The following is a 23,588-nucleotide window of genomic DNA, read 5'->3' as shown; positions in this document are numbered from 1 at the left end:
ACAAGCATCTTCATGTTTTAAAGACCAGCAATAGCTGCTACACACATTTCCTGAAACATTCAATATGCCTGAATCACAGATCTTATTTGTTTTGTTATGTATATCCTTAAAGGACCAAGCAGAGGTGGTTCTGATTAATAAAAACCCGAAGAGATTAGGGCTGAACGATTAATCGATTTTAAATCGTAATCGCGATTTGAAATGATGCAATTTTCTTTCTTTTTTCTTCTTCTTGTGTGTCATTCATCCACACCAATCAGAAGTGCTGTAACCTGAAAAACACACATGGGCTGAACAATGTGACTCTGGAGAGACATGTGACATGTGATTAGGGCTGAACGATGAATCGATTTTGAATCGAAATCGCGATTTCAAATGATGCGATTATCAAATTGCAAAGCCTGCGATTTTTTTTAACGCTTCTGTTTTTTTTTTAAACTTTTTTTTTTGTTCTTGTGTGTCAGTCATCCACACCAATCAGAAGTACTGTGCTCCACATGTACCAGCCATTGTTAACCAATCAGAAGTGGTCCATGATAGAAGATAGACAGATTGATCCAATCACCTGCCAAGTGCTTTTGAAAGTGCCTGCCCTTTCCAAATGGCTTCCAATGGAGTTTTCCTAGATGCTTTGGTGAACCATCCGAGTCAGGTTAGTACTGCTCCATCACGTGTTTCTATTACAGGATGAATCTTAAACTGAAGCTTGACTTTAAAGCAACCCAACGGAAGTTTCATGTAAGTTTAGTTCTTTCACTCGTAGCTCGGGCTGCGGGGGTGCTAGAGACGGGAGCATGTTGATGCAATAAACTTCCGTTGGGTCGCTTAAAAACAAATATCGCGAATCGCAATCGCAATATCTGTCAGAAAAATCGCAATTTGATTATTTCCCCAAATCGTGCAGCCCTATAAGACATACAATTACAGTTTCAGGTTGAAATATTCAAACCATGTGTGGAAATCAACACCCATGCTTTTATTCCTGTGAAAGCCCCCGATGTATCAGGCGTCACAAACATGTCACATGTGACTTTTCCTGAAGATGGCCTGGGAGGCGAAAGTGTTACATGCATGAGTTCAGAATCAGCTCATCCTCGACCGAGCAGCTCATGGAAGCAAAAACTTAAGTTGATGCGGTTACCAAACTGCTCTGCCGTTTCTGCTGTTTAAACTGTAACCTGTTGTTCTTGTCCCCGTATTGATCTGTATGCTTTGTAGTAAAAGTCAATATTGTGTATGGTTGGGAAGGACAGTGGTTTAAACTGTGGAGTGAATGTTTGCAGATGCTTATATAACTGGACAGCGAAAATAAACTCTTGCATGTTTTTATTGGAGCCGCAGCATCTGGCCCACACACACCATCTCATTTAATTCTCTTACTCACTATTTAAAGACTTGCTAGAGGGGAAGAAAGGTCTAATTCTAAACAAATGTGGTACCATGTTGTCACCAGCAGATATTTTCCCATTTTGAAGTTAACTTTTAACATTTCTTTTACACTTGTCCCTGTCAATGTGAAATGGTGGCTGTTGGTTAATGTTGTGCTTAAAATAAGATGGAAGCATTAGGAGCTGAAATGTGAATTCCTGGACGTTTAGCTCACACAGTTCAAGGTCCAGACTCCCTCACACAGTTCAAATCTGTGAGAGCAGCCAGCAGAGGAGTGAACGCAGCGGCTGCTTGGCTGCTCGGTGTATCAGGCGAATTAACCACATTTGTGGTCCTGCAGCCGCCGTGCTGTAATTGCAGCTGGGCCTGTGAGGGTGTGAGGGGGCAGGAAGTGAGGGGTCAGTGAGGACACAGCTGGGAGGAGAGGGTTGTGTCCATCCCTGCCCACTCCCCCCCCCCCCCCCCCCCCCCTCCATCCATCCAGCTGAACCTGGACCACTGACAAACATCAGCACGACTTTATCTAATACAATGAGGCATTTCATAATAATGTGTCTTAATTAAAACATTGTATCTGGTAGATCATCATTTAAATGAGGAAATAGAAAGGCAGTGGACACCTCGTGTTGCCATTACTGAGGCTACTACCCATACTACCATCGCTCCCAATGCTACACAAATATTCTACTTGAACTGTTTATATATGAAAAGATCTATCTTTTTTTTCTATATATTTGACTTAATGGTTGCGTTTTGCTGCATCCCTGACAATACTATTTTTCTGATAACAATTAAAACTGATGATATTAATAACAGAAAGCGATAGAAAGCAGATCCAACACACAAACTGAACATAAATAATAAATAAGAAGTTCGACATTTTAAAGACAAGATGTACAATTTGAAATTGAAGTGCATCTGTCTCTTAAAACCTGACTCTCATTTAATGTAAGATCATTTTTAGGCTGTCCCTCTAGTTCACAGACACTGGGAATGTTTGGGAAAAGAGGGGAAAGGGACAAATTATACATGTCCTAAATCAGACCTTAAACCCAGGAAGCTGCATGGTGAACTACAGCCAAGTGGACTGAGCCACAAGAAAGTAAAAAGGCGGCTACAATGTGAGTTCATGTGACCCTGCTGTTTTGATTTAGGGAGCGGCCTTGTTCAAAGCTATCAAATGACAGTGTGTCTCTTATACACTCCCCTCTTTTACTATTATGTTTTCCTCTGAAGTCTGTTACTGAAAGATCTTTTTTAAAGTCAGTTTTCAGGCTCCACAGATACAGTGTCAGAAAAGATTGGTAAAATCAGAGCCTGCCAGATGCATGTTGTCCTTATTGGAACTGTTGAACTCAAGATAGTCAAGAGTGCATTTAAAGCAGAGTTATTGAACCAGAAGGATAAATGAGCATTATAATATTTTGTTATGTGAGGAAAGTCATGCTCATCAAATTAGAAAAGAGTAGGTGGTAGTTGTAACTGGTGGTTGCAGTTTGTTTTCCATGATTGCTGGGAGATTTTGTCCTCATGTTTGGACAAAGTTTATTTGCAAGTATTAATTTGGGATCTGTTTTTCTGACAGATGTGCGGCTTGGGTCCAGCTCTATTTAGCTTTACGGAATTTGCTTCAGCGTTTCACAAAGATTAAATCGGGGCCTCTCTGGTCGCCTGAGACCAATTTTGGTTTGGACCGAGCCATGACGAAAAAAAACAAAGCTCTAAATCCAGATGGCAGAAACCCAAGATGGCAAAGACAGGCACCCCCACCCATCTGCAACATTTCACTTTATAACGAATGACTTCTTTCCTATGTCATTAGTTACACATCATAGTAACCCCTGATTAAATCCGGACTAATGCAACACAGTCTCAAAGTGTTGTCTATTTATACCTCTCTGGTACCAAATGTTATCTTTTCAGGCTATGAAGAGCACTATGTGACTGGGCTTTGACTTCTATCTCTATAAGACATTGTAAAAGCTCCAGATGCCTATCAAAGGTCATGTGCTGGAGAGAAGCCCCCATGTCAACAGCAGTCAGGGTCCCCAGAGCCAGTGTGTCGACTTATAGGATGTAGCACTTTGGCCTTTTAAAGTTTGGACCTTGGCTTCAGTGGAGCTCAGAGTTGATGGGATATCTCGCAGACATTCAAATACTCCAGGATAAATCAAAAAATGGATCACGTGTAAATTGCATTTATTTATTAACTGACACTGTCATAGGCTTACCTCTTCTCACTGTCATAGGACTTTATATAAGTTACAAATGGATCAACATGTGACCACCTTAGCTGTGCATACAGAAAAGGCTGCTACAGTTGCCTTTGCTAAAGTTTCTTTCGACTAACATAAATACTTACTGAATGGGCCTTGGTGTGAAAAGCTAATTTATGCACATGTACATTCCAGCGTGCCTGTGCGTGAGGGAAGTGTCCAGTGGGATATTAATAAAGACAGAATGAATTTGCTGTGTGTTTGCCAAGCCAAAATCTTTTCCATCCCCTTCTATCATTTGTTCTTTAACGTGTTATCCGCCTGCCTTACTTTATAAAGCACCTTGCCGGGAGCCGCGCCTTATAAGCCAATGTTTGGACTTCTTTTAACTTCACCGCCAAGAGGGTCCTGCTTAAGTAAATGTCGAGCAAGGCCCGTCTTAAAGAGCCAAACGTTTGTAGGAACAATGTGGAAGATACTCAAAGTCCAGCTTAGTGGTTAGAAAGAGAGTGGGGTTGTGCTAATGAAGAGAAGCTTTCTCTGCTCCCCTCACATTACTGTTAGCAGAGGGAAGTGTCAGAGCGGCCGTGGGTCGGGGCTGGATTTGCAGGCTTGGGTGAAATAAGTGCAGCAAGAGACACAACAAGGATCAAAGAGCTGCCAGTCTAAAAGGAGACACACACCGACTGACACACACTTGCATAGCCAACACACACAAGAATTATTCAAAAGCCTCTGTGAATGTTTCTGCCTCTAATCTCCAGACCGTGTGGTGACTAAGCAAAACTTGGCATTAACACAATCCCCACGCTGAAGTTTCACCTATTCAGAACTACCAGGCTGTCATCTATTGAGCTATCATCCAAGATGTCTGTCAATTGTTGATCAGCTCTAATACTGCTTGTCCTGAACGCACAATATTGCTAATATTTTACTTAAGATGCTGCTCCTGCATTGGTTTTGCATTTCTGAATAAATGTGAATTCCAGCAATACTGTGCTTCTTCCTGTGCAACGAAAACATAAATCCTGCATGTGGGATCCAATTAGGCTTCTTTCAGACCAACTACATGTTTGTTGACAAAATATCCAAACAATTTGATCAGAATGTCTTGACCTTGATTGAAATGTGAGCGCTCTCACAAAGAAAGCGGAACTGGCTGAATAAAGATGAGTGTGTTTCTGAGAAGCAATGTTCTGGGAACTACAGGTTCTACTACTGTGTCTCAGTCAAGTTACAGTATATGGTTCACTTTGTTCAGAGCCATCTGTTTGGGATTCATATGGTCAAGTTATATCATGGCCCTTAAAGACTAGAGTGTCAGGTCTCCATTGGTGGTCTAAAAAATGTAAATGCAGGGCTTATCAGGATGCCCTGGTCTCACAATGATTTCTGAACACAACAGGATAATAGCTAATTGAGCTACAGTGCGGCACAAATTCAGTGTTGCACTTGATGAACATTTGCTCACCCAGTCATGTCAAGAACAAGAGTGCAGCCTGCTGTATAGGTCCTTACACCTGATCTCCAACAGCCAAATGATGAGGTGTCTCACACCCCTCGACAGCTTTGATATAAATCTTTAAAAGGTTAACTGACAGCCGGCATCAACCATTCTCTGTCATCTTGCATCAAGGAGTTCAGGAAAAAGTGCTTCTTGTTCTTTTCCCAAAACCTGTTTGAAGGGACCTAGATGCCTTCGTACCTCTCAGAAATAAGGATACATTTCGGATGTTCTGTTGTTAGTTCTTGACTAATGTTGTTGCTCTCTGCCTGCTTCAGGTCCATCAGGGTTTGGTAGTTACCCAATACATCAAAGCATGTTTGCTTCTGCACCTGCTAGCATAGTCTGTGTTTCTTTCGCTTACTGCTGTGTTTCTAATGTAGTTTGGCCATTTGTTTTCAGAATAGGAGCTACCAACGACTCTCTTCAAATAAACAGTGGAATTTGCCTGCCTCTGTCCTGTGGTGATGGTGTTGTATTGCAAGCACACGTTGTTAGATTGTCTTTGTCTTGTTGTGACAACAAGGGGTGAGTTATTGTGTTTACAGAGTAAACTTCAACTCAGCCACTACACAGGGCCTGGCAGCACTCAACAAGTTTGTTTGAGTCTACTTTCATTATAATCAATGTGTGGATGCTAAGCTAGTTCTTTTATACTCCCTTTTAAGAGCCATTCATGAAAATATGCTGTGTATGCATGTATACTGATAATCATCCTCTATCTGCTGTTCTCCATCTCTCTTCAGGCGTCTTTCTCATGAACACAACTTACAAACACCCACACAAATACACACTGGTTTGGCAACATACCAGCCATGGCTCAGATGTGCTGGTACTGGTGATGATATTTTTCATTTTCTCCAGTTTAGTCATAATGTTGTTACAACAACTTGATTTAAATTCAGCCTGTATGTGCGTGCCGGGCCTGCATGCCTTTTTCTCATTATTGATGATATCATCTTCAGAGGAAGCACTCTGTGTTCTGGTCGTGGGTCAAGTGACTTTCCCAGGCGTGTGTGTGTGTGTGTGTGTGTGTGTGTGTGTGTGTGTGTGTGTGTGTGTGTGTGTGTGTGTGTGGTGTGTGTGATGGGTGTGTGTGTGTGTGTGTGTGTGTGTGTGTGTTGTGTGTGTGGTGTGGTGTGGTGGGTGTGTGTGTGTGTGTGTGTGTGTGTGTGTGTGTGTGGGTGTGTGTGTGTGTGTGTGTGTGTGTGTGTGTGTGTGTGTGTGTGGTGTGTGTGGTGTGTGTGTGATGTGTGTGTGTGTGTGTGTGTGTGGTGTGGTGTGTGTTGTGTTGTGTGTGTGGTGTGTGTTGTGTGTGTGTGTGTGTGTGTGTGTGTAGTGTGTGTTGTGTGTGTGCTGTGGTGTGTGTGTGTGTGTGTGTGTGTGTGTGTGTGTGTGTGTGTGTGTGTGTGTGTGTGTGTCCAGAGCTCAAGGCTGCGTTTCTGATGTTCAGTTTGGACTATTGAGAAGAGCAATCACTAACAGACATCAAAAACACACAGGGACAAACAGAAAGTGGCTGCAGCAGCGCAGAGGAATGTTTTTAAGGACGATGACCCTGCAAAGCTAACTGTACACTGTGTCTTGACTTCATTTGCTCAAGCCACAGATAATGTCATTCTGAAGTTTGTTTCTCTGCATTCTTTGCGCCTCATTGTTCAACCGACATACCTCACTGCACTAGGTACACACAACAAAGTTACATTAGTGGCTGCTTCTGATTCTCTCCATCTAAAATTGAACATTGATAAAATGTAGCTCTGCTTTATGCTACTTTCAATTGCTAGATTGAAACAATAAGAAGCTGTTTTGCACGATCATATCTGTTTTAGCGCCTAGAAGAAATATTTTTGTATTACATAATTCATTAATCTGCCATTTTTTTCAATTTTGAATGGATTCCATAAACTCAATGTAAAGACAACATTAACTTTAAGCTCAAGAAGAAGCATAAGTAACAAAAAAAACTGGATTGACACGTCTCCCCGGTCTGCATCACATTGAACCCTCTGGGCTTCCATTCTGCTGTTTCGAGTGCGACGTGAGGAAAATGTCGTCTTGCAGAGTAACCACGAGGCCACGCTTATCGTCTCTAACCAAATCACATCTAATGGCCCCTCAGACGTTTGAGGAATTCATTCTCCTTTCAGTAAATCCTATGACAGAGTGTTATCAATTTCGTTCATTGACCTCACCCAGGTCGGGCGGAGTTCACTGTATTCCTGTGATATGACATGTGCATGCATTTCAATCTCTCTCTGTCATGTTTGTGTGTTTTTCAGATCAGTGCTAATGTGCTGATTTTCCTGTGCACCAACATGATCGGGATCTGTACGCACTACCCTGCTGAGGTCTCCCAGAGACAAGCCTTCCAGGAGACGAGAGGATATATCCAGGCCAGACTGCACCTGCAGAGGGAAAACCAGCAGCAGGTACACACACACACACACACACACACACACACACACACACACACACACACACACACACACACACACACACACACACACACTCGCATGCATGTTCAAGCAAATAAGTGAGGGAGGCTGTCTTGTGCGCATCCTGTACAAAAACTTAACACAAATGCAAAAGAGCAACAAATGGGTGTCTCCATTTTCCAGTCTAATTTATTTGTCTAAATGTTTGAGGTCAACAATATGCTCTAAAGTATAACACGTATCTCTACTCCTCGCTATTTGACTAACACGTACCCACGCAGCTGCCAACGAGGCAGGGTGACTCATTGAGCATTCTTAACAGTAGAAACTGATGAAAATTAATGGGCTCTGTTTTTTTCTTCTTTAATTTCTCTCTCTCTCTATCAGGAGCGCCTACTGCTGTCTGTGCTGCCAAGGCACGTTGCCATGGAGATGAAGGCTGATATCAATGCCAAGAAGGAAGATATGATGTTCCACAAGATCTACATCCAAAAACACGACAATGTCAGGTAAACACAAACAGATTCACATACATGCTACACCACCACTGTAACACACGCTCAGAAACATGTCGGAGAGCTTTGCTAGCACCACTGGCTCTGACCTCACTCCGCTGACTGATGTGTCAGTTACAGAGTCACTCCAACAGCTATTTCCCTGACAGCATGTATTATGCATGTTGTTGTTTATTGACACTGACAGCACCGGCTGCAGTAAAGATATTGACTTAGGTGCACTGCTGTGCTTTCTGTAGCAAATGATAGGAGGCAGACTTGAAGTTGGCTGCCCGTGTCTCAGCCCTCTCCACTGGGCTTCAGCCTCCCGAGTGAGAATCTCTCAGTGCTAAACAGCTGATTGAAACTCTCCATCCAATAGCCCAGCCGGTGCTCTTCAGGATGTTGTAGGGATGGTGATGGAGGACAATGAAACGAGGTTGCAGCAGCAATCCTCTGTTAGAGGTGACCCAAATAGGTGCAGGTGATGTACTTAGTGAAATAATCTGTTGCGCTGCTGATGCTGCTCTACTAAGGTGTACACTTTCAGGAACAATCCGTTATTCAAGTCTAAATCCTGCTGTCTTTTGTCCCAAAATGATGCCTTTTCTTTGGTATATATTTAATGTTGTCAGTCCTTATATGCTCCAAATTCTTATCTATAAGTTAGACCTGTTTAATATGGATGTTACTTTACCTGTAATTTACTTTGGCCCTTACAATATCTGTTAATTGGAATTACAAAATTAAGACTTTTACACTTTAACAACTTATGTCTGGCAATATAGGAAGTTTTGTTTTTGTATTCCCTTTCTTTTTTGTCAACCAGCACAATAAGGGTGAATTGATTTACTTTTTCTGCTCTCTTAAAGTAATGTGAAAAATCCATACAAAATCTCCATCTTTCTCCAAAAACAATTTACTGGTCAGTAAAATCCACAGAACTGGCAATTCATTTTATTTGGCGCTATTCCTACAGTAAAATGTAGTTCCGGTGAAAGCTGTAACAGTAACAGCAGAAACTTGGATGAATAAAACAAAACTGCTTGCCAAAAGCAACATCCACTGCATAGCTAGATAACACGAGAACATGAAAATATGTTTGTGTGCAGATTTATGTGTGAGAACCCTTTAAAGATAATACATTGCATCATGGCTCTCAGCCTTGGTCAGGGTGGGAGTCGCACTGGGGTCTGGTGGCTGTAATTAAGGGCCACTTCTCCCCGAGTGGATGACCTCACAGGACCAACAGCGCCATCTGTCGCCTTCAACTGGAACTCTTAATGTATGCGGTGTCATTTATCCTGGCCTTTCATTGCTATCAAAAGTTAGCAATGAAAGGCATGCAGACAGGGGGAGGAGGAGGTGACCTACATTGGCCTAGAATGATGAGAGCCAGAGCTGAACAAATGTCTGCCTCTCTCCCTCCCTTGCACACATGGCAGCTGGACAGTGAGCAGACAGGCGCTAAACCATGCTAACTAACTAACTAACTTTATTGATTGATCTCATTCCCTGTCTCATTTGTCTTTCTTTTCCTCTCTGTTTGGATATCCCTCTCCCACACTTCCTTCCTGCAGCATACTGTTTGCAGACATCGAGGGCTTCACCAGCCTGGCGTCCCAGTGCACAGCGCAGGAGCTGGTCATGACGCTGAACGAGCTGTTCGCCCGCTTCGACAAGCTGGCGTCGGTAAGCAATGAGCGAGAACCTGCCGCTGCCATTTTCACAGCAGAACTTTGAGCTACTGTTGCTTATGTAACCATAAGTATGGCAAAGGCACCATGATGTACTTGTTCAAAAGGGGGAGTTACTTAGGCATTGTGTAAAACATCAATTACACAATGTTCAAGCTGATGAGTCATCTCAATTTTGCATTAAAAGTTATTTATTTGGCATGAGCATGCTGTGAATTGGCTGTAATGCAAGGCTTTTTATTGTATGTGTGTGTTTGTGTGTTGCTGTACAGGAGAACCACTGCCTGCGTATTAAAATCTTAGGCGACTGTTACTACTGTGTGTCCGGGCTGCCTGAGCCCCGGGCTGACCACGCCCACTGCTGTGTCGAGATGGGAGTAGACATGATTGAGGCCATCTCGTGAGTCAAACCCACACTAATGCACACAAAGATCAACACACTGAAATAACAACAAACACCCTTACAATTTCTTGCTTTATTTATGGAACACAGGGTACAGAAGAGAAGCTGTGAACCTGAGGGTGACACTAGTTTTTTGTTTACAATGTGTGTGTATGTGTGTCTACAGGCTGGTGAGAGAGGTGACGGGCGTTAATGTGAACATGCGGGTGGGCATCCACAGCGGGCGCGTGCACTGTGGGGTGCTCGGCCTGCGCAAGTGGCAGTTTGACGTGTGGTCCAACGACGTCACGCTCGCCAACCAAATGGAGGCCGGAGGGAAAGCTGGGTAAGCCCCTCCTAATCTACTACTGTTTTCTCCCATAGCTTGTTTTGTTTCTTACACACTGTTTGTTTGTGTGTAGGCGTATCCACATCACCAAAGCCACACTACAGTATCTGACCGACGACTACGAGGTTGAGCCAGGGTTTGGAGGAGAGAGGAATGCTTATGTGAAGGACAACAATATTGAAACCTTCTTGGTACTGGGCTGCAGCCAGAAGAGGGTGAGTTCACACACACACACACACACACACACACACACACACACACACACACACACACATACACACGCACACGTCCTTGATTACCTGCTTGACCTCCTCAGAACTTCACACTAGTGCCATATTTCACACAGACAATATAATGGCTTGTCACCTGGCATAGAAGACCTTGTTCGTCAGAGCATTAACTCTGAAGGGGGTTTCTTCACTTTCAGAAAGAGGAGAAAGCCCTGATGGCCAAGATGCAGCGAGCACGTGCAAATTCTGTCGACGGACTGATGCCACGCTGGGTGCCTGACAGATCCTTCTCCAGAACCAAGGAGTCCAAAGTCTTCAGGCAGATGGTGAGAGAGACACACGCAGGGAGCACTTAGCGGAGCACATGGCCCCATTTCTTCTTGTCTGTAACAGATCTATTGTTTCGTCCTCTCCACTCTCTGAAATCCAATCTAGAATAATGATGTACTAGTAGAAGTAGTAGTCGTATTAGATTTTTCTATTATATATCTTTCAAGGGAAAGAGGCCTAACTGCCTTTGTCTTCATAGTATCTCTGAAACTATATTTTCCGTCCTGCTTGGCTCTAGGGATTGCTGTGGCTGTCTAAAAATTGTTAGACATTTGTGCCCCCCACAGGATGAACTGTCATAGCTTAAATTATCCCGTTGGGTTTTCCTAAGCACCATCTTTAGGGAAAATGTTAAGTTTGATTTACACAAAATATTAAAACCAAAATAATGGCATTCAGACTCAGCTGCACTTTGTGATTAGTGCTAATGTAACAAAACTATTTTGCAGTATTGCTTGCAAGTGATAACAAGTTAAACAACACTCCTATCATTTTAAACTTTGTATTTCATTTCTCAATAACACCCACAATAATATATCCTTATTTTACGGCAATTAGTAAATGTAATCATGCTAACCCACTTAACCAAGATGCCAAAGATTGTTAAAAGTATACAATTGAACCATAAGCGTGTTAGCACTATTATCATGAGTAACTGTTCCTAAATGCAGCCTCATAATGCTAACAGTATGTACACTTGTTCTGAATTGAAATGCTTGAAAGTAAAACATGTGTACTGAACTGTATGTAAGGTAAAGCCTTAAGGAGACAATAAGAGGGTGAAGAGAAATATTGACCTGTTCCCGTCAAACAGAGTACCAACAGGTCTCCCAGGGGTTTCCAGTGCAACATTCACTACTGAAGCTCATCCGATGTGGACGCAGCTGCATATATTACTCTCATTTCCTCCTTCTCTTAATGCTACGAGTCTCATTTCCTTGTCTTTCCTAAATGTTCCCCCTTCTCCTTCTCATTTTGTCCTCCTCATCTCAGAGGGTTTGAGCCCCAGGGGCAAAGAGGGTGTAATTTGAAACCTCCGAGCATTAATTAAAACATCAGTCTGGCTCTCAGGGATTAGCTGTGCAGATGTCTGAGTCTTTGTATATTTTTCCCTTTTACTGTAGCTACACAATAAGCCCTCCTTTCACTTTCGTGCACTTTCTCTGCATTTTTGTCCTTATTCCCACTCTCTGTTTTTGTTTTTCTCAGGGCATTGATGAAGCATCAAGCAAAGACAAGTGAGTATTTTAGTTGTTGTTATTAGCGTGGCTTTCGTTTCTAGCGCTTGACTGGCAGATTGTCACTGTAGTGGTCTTGCTTTAGAGCCCACTGTTGGTTTTATACAGTCAGATTCAACCCGGCGCTAAAACCATATTAGCTCTGAGTCATCCTGCCTGTCACAGCATAGGCCAATTCCCTCACACACACACACACACACACTCACACTCACACTCACACACAGATACAAACACACAGTGACCTATTGTTCCATCTGCCTCATAGCCGCTGTGCTCAGGAGGCTCTGAACCCCGAGGATGAGGTGGATGAGTTTCTTGGACGAGCCATCGACGCGCGCAGCATCGACCAGCTGAGGAAGGACCACGTCAAGAAGTTCCTACTCACCTTTACGGACATCAACCTTGAGAAAAAGGTCGGTATTTGATTGGAGTTGAAATTCACCATAATATCTAATCAAACAAGCACACATCTTTCTCTTTAATTGAGCTACAAGGAAACTTTTCTGATTGAGTTTTCATTTCCAGTACTCCAAAAAGGTAGATGATCGGTTCGGGGGCTATGTGGCCTGCACACTCCTCGTTTTCTGTTGCATCTGTTGCATTCAGATCATCGTTTTCCCAAAGTAAGTAGCCCTCTCCAAGAAGTTGCCTTTCCCAGTTTCCCAAGTTATTCTGTATTGTGAGCAGGAAATGTGCTCATGATTAGTTTACGAGGATTTAATGAGAGTTATACATCCTAATGAGCCTGTGTTCTCCTCTTCCGCAGCACAACACTTATGCTCGGTCTTTACATCAGCATCTTCATCATCCTCGCCAACATCCTCTTCATCTGTGCCATCTACTCCTGCATCAAAGTGAGACACAAATGTCCTCTCCACTCACATGATTGCTCTTGCAGATATATCTTCAGATAAGAGTCATTGTCAAATGTCTTCAGCCAGCATCACTAATGTTATTAACTCTCTCTTATCTGATCTTGTCCTTGCTGTATGTATTCAAGCTCTTCCCAGCTGCCTTGCAGACTGTGACCAAGAAAATAGTCCAGTCTCGTGCAAACAGCACTCTGGTGGGCGTCTTCACCATCCTCCTCCTCTTCATCTCCTCCTTTGCTAACATGGTACGGACTACAGCTCTTCATTTTGTGACTTTTTGTATCCTGTAACAGCTGTGATTATTTGTTTCCCGTTGACCCCTACATGGACTATAGAGAATGGAATGACATATCTGCCTCAGATCCATTTGTCTTTCCTTCCATTAATCACTACATCTCAGATGTTTTGTGTAAATACTTGTCTTTATTATACTTTTTTTTAATGCTAAATTGTTTCTTAAAAATATTATTTTTTTATTATTTTACTGACTATTGCATTTAGATTGTTTATGTCCGCACCACCAGATACCAAATCAAATACCTTATGTTTAAACGTACGTGGCAATAAACTTGATTCAGATGTTGATGGTTAGATTTTGAAAGAAGTTTACAGAAAATCTTGCACTGGTCTGGTATTTTTTAAACGTTTGCCTAAAGCTGTGATTAATCATAAATCGTCACTGTGACAGATTGGGTGACAGATCTGGAACTATTTTTAACCATCAACTTTTCATGTTTATCACATTAGGATTGCATTTGTGCATGAGTATACTAAAACAAAACTTTCATATCTTGAATCACAAATGCCATGGCCAAGAAACGTGTTTAAAGTCATGTAAAGATTACATTGTTTTATCAACACTGAAACCTCATGCATCATCAACATCAAAGGTACAAAGTAATCCATAGAAGCTCTGCTGTAAAAACAGTTCAGCAGAGAATAAAGACTGTATGTACTTTACCTGCTTTGCATTGTAAAGGAGAGATAATATGACTGATTGTGGCTCTGCAATCTTCCCTTCTGCTCCACTCTTATGATTGGCTGCCTGCAGAGTTGTTTCAGCTTCTGATTGGGTGCTCTGTGTCACAAGCTAGCCAAGTTAGACTTCAAGAAGCCCTAATCAGAAGCTTTCTTTCTCAACTGCCAGTAGTGGAAAGTGAAAAAGTATTTCTACCCAAGTACTCATTTTGCGGTTCTTATACTTTACCTATGTTTGCCTTACTTTAGTAAAACATCTGAGTACTGCTAGAGCAGCTGCTTTATCTTTACATGGATGAGCATTAATAATTGTTCTCTATTTATTTGACAATAATTGTATTTTGATTCATTCATAATTTATAAAATAATGCTATTGAGTACCTACAGAATGGTGCAGAAATTATTTTCAAATAAAACTTAATATTTTTATTTTATTAACATTTTAGGATTAAACCCCTGATTACAGTGTTTAATGCCCAAGGGCTCTTGATAGAAATGCATTGCCAATATTTGAATTATTTTGGTAATTCATTCACCATAGCACAATTTTTCAAATGCGAAATGCCCCACTCAGTACATTTCCACTGTCTATTTTTAAAAATAACCTATTAACAGGTGATCATCAAAAAAGGTTTATGTTACATGCAAATAAAGAATTTTCAGATGTGTGTTAAAACTGTTAAAAATTGATATTACTCCAGTGTATTAAACTGTAATTTAATGGGGACAAAATCAAGTATTGAGGTGTTTAATAATTGTGACTTTCTATGTTTTACATTACATTTCATTACATGTCACTTGTTAGACGCTTTTATCCAAAGCTACTTACATACTCAATACTGTGGGCAATCCCCACAGGAGCAATATGGGGTGAAGTGTCTTGGCCAGGGACATGCTGACTTAGGGATGCATACCGGTATCCGGTATTACCGAAATACCGGTTACTGGTGGCTACGGTATACCGTACCGAAATCAGATCCGGTTTCGATACTTTAAAAAAAAATATATATATATATTTTTTTTAATTAATTTTAAAAGTGAGTCCGTGGCCCGTGATGGCGGGTGTTATAAATTAGATTGCATAATCGTTTTTCTTCATATATTATGTATTTTTCATTGTTTGTTCAATACTAGAAAGGTAAAAGTCCCACAAATGAACTGTGATGGGATTTGTTTTCTCTCACCAGTGAAGGCAAATGTTGATTTTAAAGATGAGATTTGTTTGTTTGTGCAATGCCGAGATCTCATGACCATTATTCTATTATGTATTTGTTCTCTAGTCGAATCTCAGGTTTAACATGAATTATATCGGTGCTATAACGGTCTGTTTGCATTGACAAGATGTGCTATTCACGCGGCACACCTGATGGCGGGTGTTATAAAAGATATTCCATAATCGGTTTTCTTCATATTTTGTATGTATTTTTCATTGTTTGTTCAGTACTAAAAGGTCCAAGAAGTCCCACAATTGAATTTAATATTCATTTGACATGTTAACTATATCGTAAAGCGCTTCATGGGAATAATTGTGGGATGATACATTTTCAAAGTATCACGATATGTATCGGTTGAGTATCGGTATCGGTATCGTAAAAAAGTCAACGATATGCATCCCTATGCTGACTGCAGTGGGGTTTGAACCTGTGACCCCCTGATCCGAACACCAACGCTCAACCCACTGCACCACACGCCTTTAGCTTTACATTTGTGTGTGTGTCTCTTGCTGTTTCTTCTATTAAAACAGTTAAATAACTGTATTGTTCTCCCCTGTCAGTTCACCTGCAGCAGAGAGAGCCTGGAGGACTGTGTGCGCGAGGAGCTGAACATATCTAAAGTGACTCGCTGCCTGCTGCACAACCTCACCAAGACAGCAGAGGACGGCCTGACTCTGTGTTTCAACCAGGCCATGCCCTGCCATTTCCCTGAGGTCAGTCCCAGAACATTTCAGCATGTGTCCATATTGTCCACGTGTGCATTTGTCCTAAGTGCACATTTGAATACTCCTAACCTTCCTCGTCCTCCTCTTCCCTCGCTGCAGTATTTCAGCTACAGTGTTCTGCTGACCCTGCTGACCTGCTCCGTGTTCCTCCACATCAGCAGCACAGGGAAGCTGGCTCTGATGCTGCTCATCCAGCTCACCTTCCTCCTGCTGGTGGAGTGGCCTCAGGTGGCCCTGTTCGACAACGCAGACCTACTGGTCATGGCCAGCACCCTGTGAGTCTCATGCATGAACACACACACACACACACACACACACACACACACACACACACACACACACACACACACACACACACACACACACACACACACACACTACTACCTAAAATTAAGCTATTTGGCTCAATACTGTGGTTTAGGTCATGGACATGGCCTATTAAGTTGTAGATAGTAGAAGACCTACTTCCTCATGGACCAGATGGGCTCTATTTCTATTTTCTCATTATGCTCTCATCTTTTTCCTCAGGCACCTATCACCTGTTAATGATTCCTTACAACAGTAAGTTGTATTATCTTGTTTTCTACTGCGTAATTTCAGTGATTTATCTGCTCTGTAGTCATGCCTTTCTCTTATCTTTTTGTAGGCCTGGTTTCAATGAAACTGCAGAACAGTGGTGAGTGGCTTTCACTAATGTACCATGTAGTGTCTGTGAGGTTTCCTACATTTAACTCCTTGCAAGATACTCATTATTCAATTTTCCCTTTTCCTCCGCAGCCTGGAGAGCGTGACCAAGGTATCCTTAAAGGTCATGACCCCTGTAATCCTGACGGTGTTTGTTCTGGCTCTTTACCTGCACGGCCAGCAGGTGGAGTCCACTGCACGCCTTGACTTCCTCTGGAAGCTGCAGGTAAACAGATTCACGTGCAGAACAGTGACATGTCAAAATATCTTCCATGAAAAAGGCCTATAGCAACACCTGTGAAAACTTCAAGAAACCATTTGCATGACATCGAGACTGAGTACCTACATTTGTCCCCGTCCTTCCTCAGGCAACCGAAGAGAAGGAGGAGATGGAGGAGCTGCAGGCGTACAACCGGCGCCTGCTGCACAACATCCTGCCCAAAGACGTAGCCGCCCACTTTCTTGCACGGGAGCGTAGGAATGACGAGTTGTACTACCAGTCATGTGAGTGCGTCGCTGTCATGTTTGCCTCCATCAGCAACTTTTCTGAGTTTTACGTGGAGCTGGAGGCTAACAACGAGGGAGTGGAGTGTCTCAGGCTGCTCAACGAGATCATCGCCGATTTTGATGAGGTGAGATGGGAAATAAATATAAGAGATGAATGCAAATTAAATTGTGTTTGCAGTCAAAAGACTTTAGTCATATTTTAATAAAACAAAATACAACAAAGAAAGCCATTTATGTTTATCAACATTTGAATGAACACAAGACAACATTTGCATGAAGCTTGAACTTCACTTTGGCTGCAGGAAATGTGAAATGCCAAGTTCATTGCTTGTGATCTGTCTGCTGACAACTGCAGTTTTCCATTGTATAAGCAAACAATAGTAAGTAATTTGGCGTTTTAAAAGTCATGCTATTATGCTGATAGTGATTTCATATTCTGTTAGCACTCAAAGTCTGCTCGTGCAAGCCTTCTGAAACAGCAAAGTAAAGTTAGATACTCTAACAAAGTCAGTGTTAACCCAAAACTTACAAAACGTTTCTGTATTTTTGCTTCAGCATTTTAAACATTGTGCGATTGCGCATCTAAGCCAATACAGTCTGTTAAAGAAAGAACAATACCAGAACCCTACATGGCACACTTAATGTGCAAAATAACAATCGACCTGCTCATTTAAAGAACCAGGCAGGCCTAATATAATCAGTGCTAGTAAAACAATTGCTTGGCCAAAAGGAAGATATTTATTATTCCATCCACGTGGGAGGACATAAAGAATTTAATTATTTCATCTTTGATCCGTTTATTCTTTACGTGTCAGCCTATTTGGTTTATGTGTAGGACGCAAGTAGTTTTTCCAGTTGAATTTCTCGTAAAGAGTTTGTGTGTGTACTCCTGGAAACCCTGTTTTCCTTGGATACAACCCTAGTGTTTATAATGTGTATATAATATCTTATTTGTGCTCTTTGTCTGTAGATCATCAGTGAGGACAAGTTTCGTCAGCTGGAGAAAATCAAGACCATCGGTTCCACCTACATGGCAGCCTCTGGCCTCAACGACTCCACCTACGACAGGGAGGGCCGCTCACACATCCTGGCTCTGGCCGACTACGCCATGAGGCTTAGGGAGCAAATGAAATACATCAACGAGCACTCCTTCAACAACTTCCAGATGAAAATAGGTAAGCCAGGAAGGTAGAGTTGGGGCCTGAAACATGATCTCCTCAACCTTCATTTAAAACAAATCCTTCTCCCGGTCAAATGAGAACTTTTGTTATCTACTTCCTTAGAAACAGCATTGTAATTGAGTGGATATGGTGTAGTAATGTAACACAGACAGATGATTTGTTCTCAGGGTTGAACATGGGGCCAGTGGTGGCGGGGGTGATTGGAGCCAAGAAACCCCAGTATGATATCTGGGGGAACACAGTCAATGTGGCCAGCCGCATGGACAGCACAGGAGTACCAGACTGCATCCAGGTACTGACCCACAATTCTACCGTGTGTTGTTTCGTTCAGATTCAGATCACTTTATCGTCCATTACATTTGTATAAAATAAAAAAGTGTCTTTAGCATTGGCCTACTACATACACAGCACAACATACAGTTCACACACAAAAAATGTCAAAAAGTGACAAAGTGGCAATCCTAATAAAGTGTTCGATTGTCCTTCCACTGGCATGAACACAACAAGCATTTTCCAAGTTTTTGTTCAGTGAAACAGCCAATGCGGAATATCATGCCAGCTACTGATTAAATCAGTCACTAAGCTGATGTCATTATTCAATCCAACATGAAAGTGTGTATCAGTTGTGTTTTTTTATACCCACATTTTTTTTTAAATTACACTGCAAACATTGCCCTAGCTGAGAATTGTTGATCTCTCAAAGAAATGTACAGTTAAATAATTAGTTGTGGTTTTTCAAAGTCACACAAAAAATCTGCTAGAGCAGTTTCAATCAGTGCATAGTCTTCTGGTTCAAAGTGTCCTTTGAGCGAGAATCCCTGTCAGCACGGGACATGCTGTTCTCGAGCAGCAATTGTGTTTTCTACTCATTCGTGGTGATGTGGTTGATGTTAACACTCATTTTGAAATGTGTAAAAAACAACAGCTAAGAGCTTTAGTGAAATTCTTGTGGCCCCAAATCAAATCCATAAATCGTCTGGTTCAAAGATTACAGTCAGAAGAATGCTGCCATCTGCTGAACAGTGTGTGATACTGCAAATACAAATCACTTCGACACACTAATGGTTATTTCCATCATCAATTAAACTGTTGATAATTTTTTTGTTCAGTTTATTTATTACCTATTCTATGACGTTTTAGACAAAAAGATACAAATATAGTTTTAATCAACCAACTGTCTAAAACCCCAATATCTCATTTATTAGACACAGAGAAGCAACACATCTTCAAATCGGACTGGAGACCAAAATAAATTCAGTTTCAAATGATAAAATAGAGAAAAGTAGAAAATTCTCACTTTGAAAAGCTGGAATGAGTGAATATTCGGCATTTATTGTATGATTTATTTCCCAAAAATTCATTGATTCTTAAAATAAAATGTTATTATCGAATTGAAGTCAATAATCTAAGTCACGTAAGGGTTATTATTTTAAGTGAAAATGGGAACAGACAGTGTTTCTCTTGGAAAGGGTTGAGTGTCTCATGTTCTGGGTGTCAAATGTCCGTGTCCTCTCTTAGGTGACCACGGACTTATACCACGTGCTGGTCAACAACGGTTACAAGCTGGACTGTCGGGGTGTTGTCAAGGTGAAGGGGAAGGGGGAGATGACCACTTACTTCCTCACCAGCGGTCCCCCGGGCAGTTAACACCAGGCCAGCCGACCGCAGCGTGACTCCCACTGCACGGACACAGACTGCAGAGAGACTGAGTGGTCAGCTCGGCCATGAGCACCGAGGCGCGATGCGAAACACTCGGGGGACGGAGGACGGCCAACAGAGGCGTGGTCAGCCTGTCTGTATGTTGTCAAGATGCACACATGTAGGACGTTGTTCATGACTGAAGGATTTTTCCCAAGCTGCTCGAGAAATCAGAAAGCCCAGTTGCCTTAGGACGGAAGTGGCTATGCTTGTGTTTATGAGCAATAGTACAAGTATTTCATCTGGAGTCATTATTTATTTTCGTGTGGACGGATTTTTGTGATGACCTTGTACAAATAAGAAGATAAATATATATATATATACAAATGTTACTTAAAAAGAATATATGCAAGGAGAACATGAAGGATGAACATGACCAAAGAACAAATGTTTGATATGAAACCCACACTAATGATTCTGTTCAAAAGTAAACTGAAGTAATTTATTCATCTTTTGAAAGCAAATGCCACGGTAACGTCACTGTCGTTGATAGGGACGAACACTTTTATTGTTGTGTACTTATTCATGAAGGAGAACACACACATGCACACATACGCAGATAAAAACGCTCACAATAACCTTGGCTTGGACTTGTGTTTCTTATCAGGGCCTTATTTGTTCTTCTAGCCTGTGATTAGCCACGGTCTAGACACAAGGCTGTTTGTGGTTCACTGAAATGTACGATTGATTACTCACACCCTGCAATTTATTTTTGGTTGAAGCCAAAAAGTATGAAATGAAGGAAGAACCATTGCATTTAGTATCCTGGTACTGAAGAGAGATTCTGAAACATTTTTATATAAGTGTGTTTGAGTCATGTATGTATGGGTGTGTGTGTGCAAGTATGGGTGTGAGCACACACAGCTGAATGCTGATCTTTATCTATGAAGGGGCATACTGTAACTTTTCACTGTGAGGTTTTTATGATACTGTATGACAATGCTTTCTTGCCAAACTGGTTGCTGCAAGGCATGTTTTATATTATTCCTCTGATTTATTTGTCCATTCCTGATTTCTTGTGTCAAAATGATAGTTTGAAGAGAATTGTGTCTACTGCAGACTGTGATTCATTTTATTCCAACACGAGCTAAAGCCTCCGAAAACATTTAGTTTGTATTGTGTTGTAATGTTTGAACATAAACTGGTTTCTTGACAGCATCAGGATTAACTGTATGCAGGAGTTCTCTGTCTGCTCACAAGTATTGCCTTCAGATTATGCAATTCAAAGGTCCGCGTACTTCATGGACCAATATTCACAACTTTACACAACAGTATTTGACCCGATCTGGCACATGGAGATTTGTATCCCTGCAAAATGAGTCGTTCAAAATAACCATATGAATGTATGTAATAATGACTATTTTTGCCCACTGAGAAAATACTACTGAAGAAAACCACTCTTGACATTGCCTTTGGTACTGAAAAAGGAGCTTAATCATTGTATTAGAAGCCAATCTGATTGGACGTCATAATTTGCTGAAAAATGAGGATGTATTTTACATTTGGACAAGCGTTACACCTGGTGTTGATACACTCACTTTTCTGTCTGAGCCAAAAATTGCCACATCATGTGAAGGCTACAAAATAGGTACTTTTTTTTGCTTATCCCTATTATTTATGGGGTTCCTTTTAAAGAAATAGTGCAATGATTTATTTGATTAATTTCCCATTGGATAAGAAATAATAAATGGCTGTTTTTCATTGGTTGTGTTTCTTTTATTGGTTTATTATTTTTGTTGAGGTCTCTTCAGTAGAACATTGATTTGACAAAATAGCACAATGGCACCACCTATCTTCAGTAGAGCAGAGCTCTGTTGAGGGGAATAAATTGTGAAAAACATGTTAATGATGATAGCTGTTTTAGAAAAGGTCTGAATATTACAGACAGACGAAAATCCCAACAATGGTCTTAAAACGAATTAAAAAACGTTCACACAAACAGGGACCTCTCTAATAGATCATTGTATAACACAGCTTTAGCCTGCTTATTTGTTTGGGTTTTTAACAGCTCTCATGTCAATCAGCAGCCTGCAATCAAGATTTCTGCCTGTGACAGTAACCTGAGAGATGCCTCCTTCTCCTTTTCTGAATAAATCAGTCTACAGTTTCAAGAGGGTGATACAGGAGAGAGTATTTAATTGCTTACACATGAATAATGTATTTCTGTTGAGGTAATGGCAATGTTCACTCACAGCACTCTATGCTGAACATTAATTAAGCAACATAAATTCCTCCTAATCCCTGATGAAAAAACACTAATGTCACCATAACAGGCCCATGATACAGGGACTTGTAATGTGTATGTAATACACTCTGGTTAACAAGTTAGTGTGGCTATTGTAGCTCACATACATGTGTACTAGGTGCATGATATATGAAGGCTACATAATTTGTTGCTATATGTTTTTACCAAACATTTTTTATTTGCTTGTTACCTTTTTGTTTTATTTATTTATTTTGTAGTCTTTTTAGTGTTTAGCACTTTACTTTAGTATTTTTATTGTATGCTACTTTATACATACTCCACTACCTTCGAGGTGTAGTTTATAAAGTAATTAAGCGTATCTCAACTTTGACCAGCTGTGATGAACAGATATATGATTATAAAATGGGACATATCGCACAATTAGCCCTCTTACTTTTGGTACTTACTACGTTTGGTTTATTTTGATGCTAAAACGTTTGTAGGCTACTTTTACTTCAGTAAGATTTCAAATGCATGGATTCTACTTGTAACAAGAGTATTTTGAGGTTGAAGAAGTACTCATATCTTGTACTTAAGTACAACTACCACAGTGTAGGAATACTAAGTACAAAAGTATTAGCATCAAAATAAACTGTGTTTATGTATGCACCATGTATACCAAGGCCATTTTCTGTATGTGTTAACCTACTTGGCAATAAACCTGTTTCTGATTCTGATTTCTGATTCTACTTAAAGTCCCAAAAGTAAAATACTCATTATGCATTCCAGAATTATGTATTATATTGGATTATCTTATTTTATCTTATAATTATTGATGCAGTGTTTATCAAGGTAAAGGTGCGGCTAGTTTAATGACTTTGTATACTGCAGGGTAGCTTATGTTACTCCAGGTATAACTAAAGTCCCTTTTAAGTGTTGTTTATATTTCACATTATTAAACAAAATCTGCAATGGAACAAAATATATGAAATACATGTAGTGGAGTAAGTACATTTTGTACCTCTGAATTGTAGTGTGGTAGAAGTACAAAGTAGCAAAACATTGAAATACTCAAGTAAAGTACAAGTCTCTCAATGGTGTACTTGAGTACAACACTTGAGTAAATGTACTGAATTTCTTTACACTACAGTTCAGTTTACACTGTTGTATTTCTACTTATAGAAGCATATCAGTGTACTTCCTCCACCGCTGTTGTTTAGTGTCTTCTTCCGTGTTTGGCTCAGATTGACGGACACTTCAATAGGAGCACGGCAGTG

The 23,588-nt window shown here is 41.0% G+C and overlaps 1 protein-coding gene across 1 annotated transcript in view; it reads left to right on the top strand.

Annotated features, from left to right (window-relative positions):
• Nucleotides 1-21,830, top strand: part of LOC117541907 (adenylate cyclase type 6-like) — a 34,464-nt gene extending 12,634 nt beyond the window's left edge. The window contains exons 4-24 of the mRNA XM_034209210.1: nucleotides 7,392-7,541; nucleotides 7,935-8,056; nucleotides 9,622-9,733; nucleotides 10,011-10,138; nucleotides 10,308-10,466; nucleotides 10,543-10,684; nucleotides 10,897-11,025; nucleotides 12,239-12,267; nucleotides 12,533-12,680; nucleotides 12,793-12,890; nucleotides 13,034-13,121; nucleotides 13,268-13,384; nucleotides 15,892-16,044; nucleotides 16,156-16,331; nucleotides 16,585-16,617; nucleotides 16,703-16,732; nucleotides 16,834-16,966; nucleotides 17,109-17,372; nucleotides 18,218-18,422; nucleotides 18,596-18,720; nucleotides 19,947-21,830. Coding sequence (XP_034065101.1) covers nucleotides 7,392-7,541; nucleotides 7,935-8,056; nucleotides 9,622-9,733; nucleotides 10,011-10,138; nucleotides 10,308-10,466; nucleotides 10,543-10,684; nucleotides 10,897-11,025; nucleotides 12,239-12,267; nucleotides 12,533-12,680; nucleotides 12,793-12,890; nucleotides 13,034-13,121; nucleotides 13,268-13,384; nucleotides 15,892-16,044; nucleotides 16,156-16,331; nucleotides 16,585-16,617; nucleotides 16,703-16,732; nucleotides 16,834-16,966; nucleotides 17,109-17,372; nucleotides 18,218-18,422; nucleotides 18,596-18,720; nucleotides 19,947-20,075 — 2,670 coding nt within the window. The 3' untranslated portion in view covers nucleotides 20,076-21,830. The remainder of the gene's footprint in view (nucleotides 1-7,391; nucleotides 7,542-7,934; nucleotides 8,057-9,621; nucleotides 9,734-10,010; nucleotides 10,139-10,307; nucleotides 10,467-10,542; nucleotides 10,685-10,896; nucleotides 11,026-12,238; nucleotides 12,268-12,532; nucleotides 12,681-12,792; nucleotides 12,891-13,033; nucleotides 13,122-13,267; nucleotides 13,385-15,891; nucleotides 16,045-16,155; nucleotides 16,332-16,584; nucleotides 16,618-16,702; nucleotides 16,733-16,833; nucleotides 16,967-17,108; nucleotides 17,373-18,217; nucleotides 18,423-18,595; nucleotides 18,721-19,946) is intronic.
• The last annotated feature ends 1,758 nt before the right edge of the window (nucleotides 21,831-23,588 follow it).

Source organism: Gymnodraco acuticeps, unplaced genomic scaffold (genome assembly GCF_902827175.1).
Source record: "Gymnodraco acuticeps unplaced genomic scaffold, fGymAcu1.1, whole genome shotgun sequence".
Lineage (NCBI taxonomy): Eukaryota > Metazoa > Chordata > Actinopteri > Perciformes > Bathydraconidae > Gymnodraco > Gymnodraco acuticeps.
The sequence above is the reverse complement of the archived record's forward strand: the minus strand, read 5'-3'. Positions and strand labels throughout refer to the sequence as shown.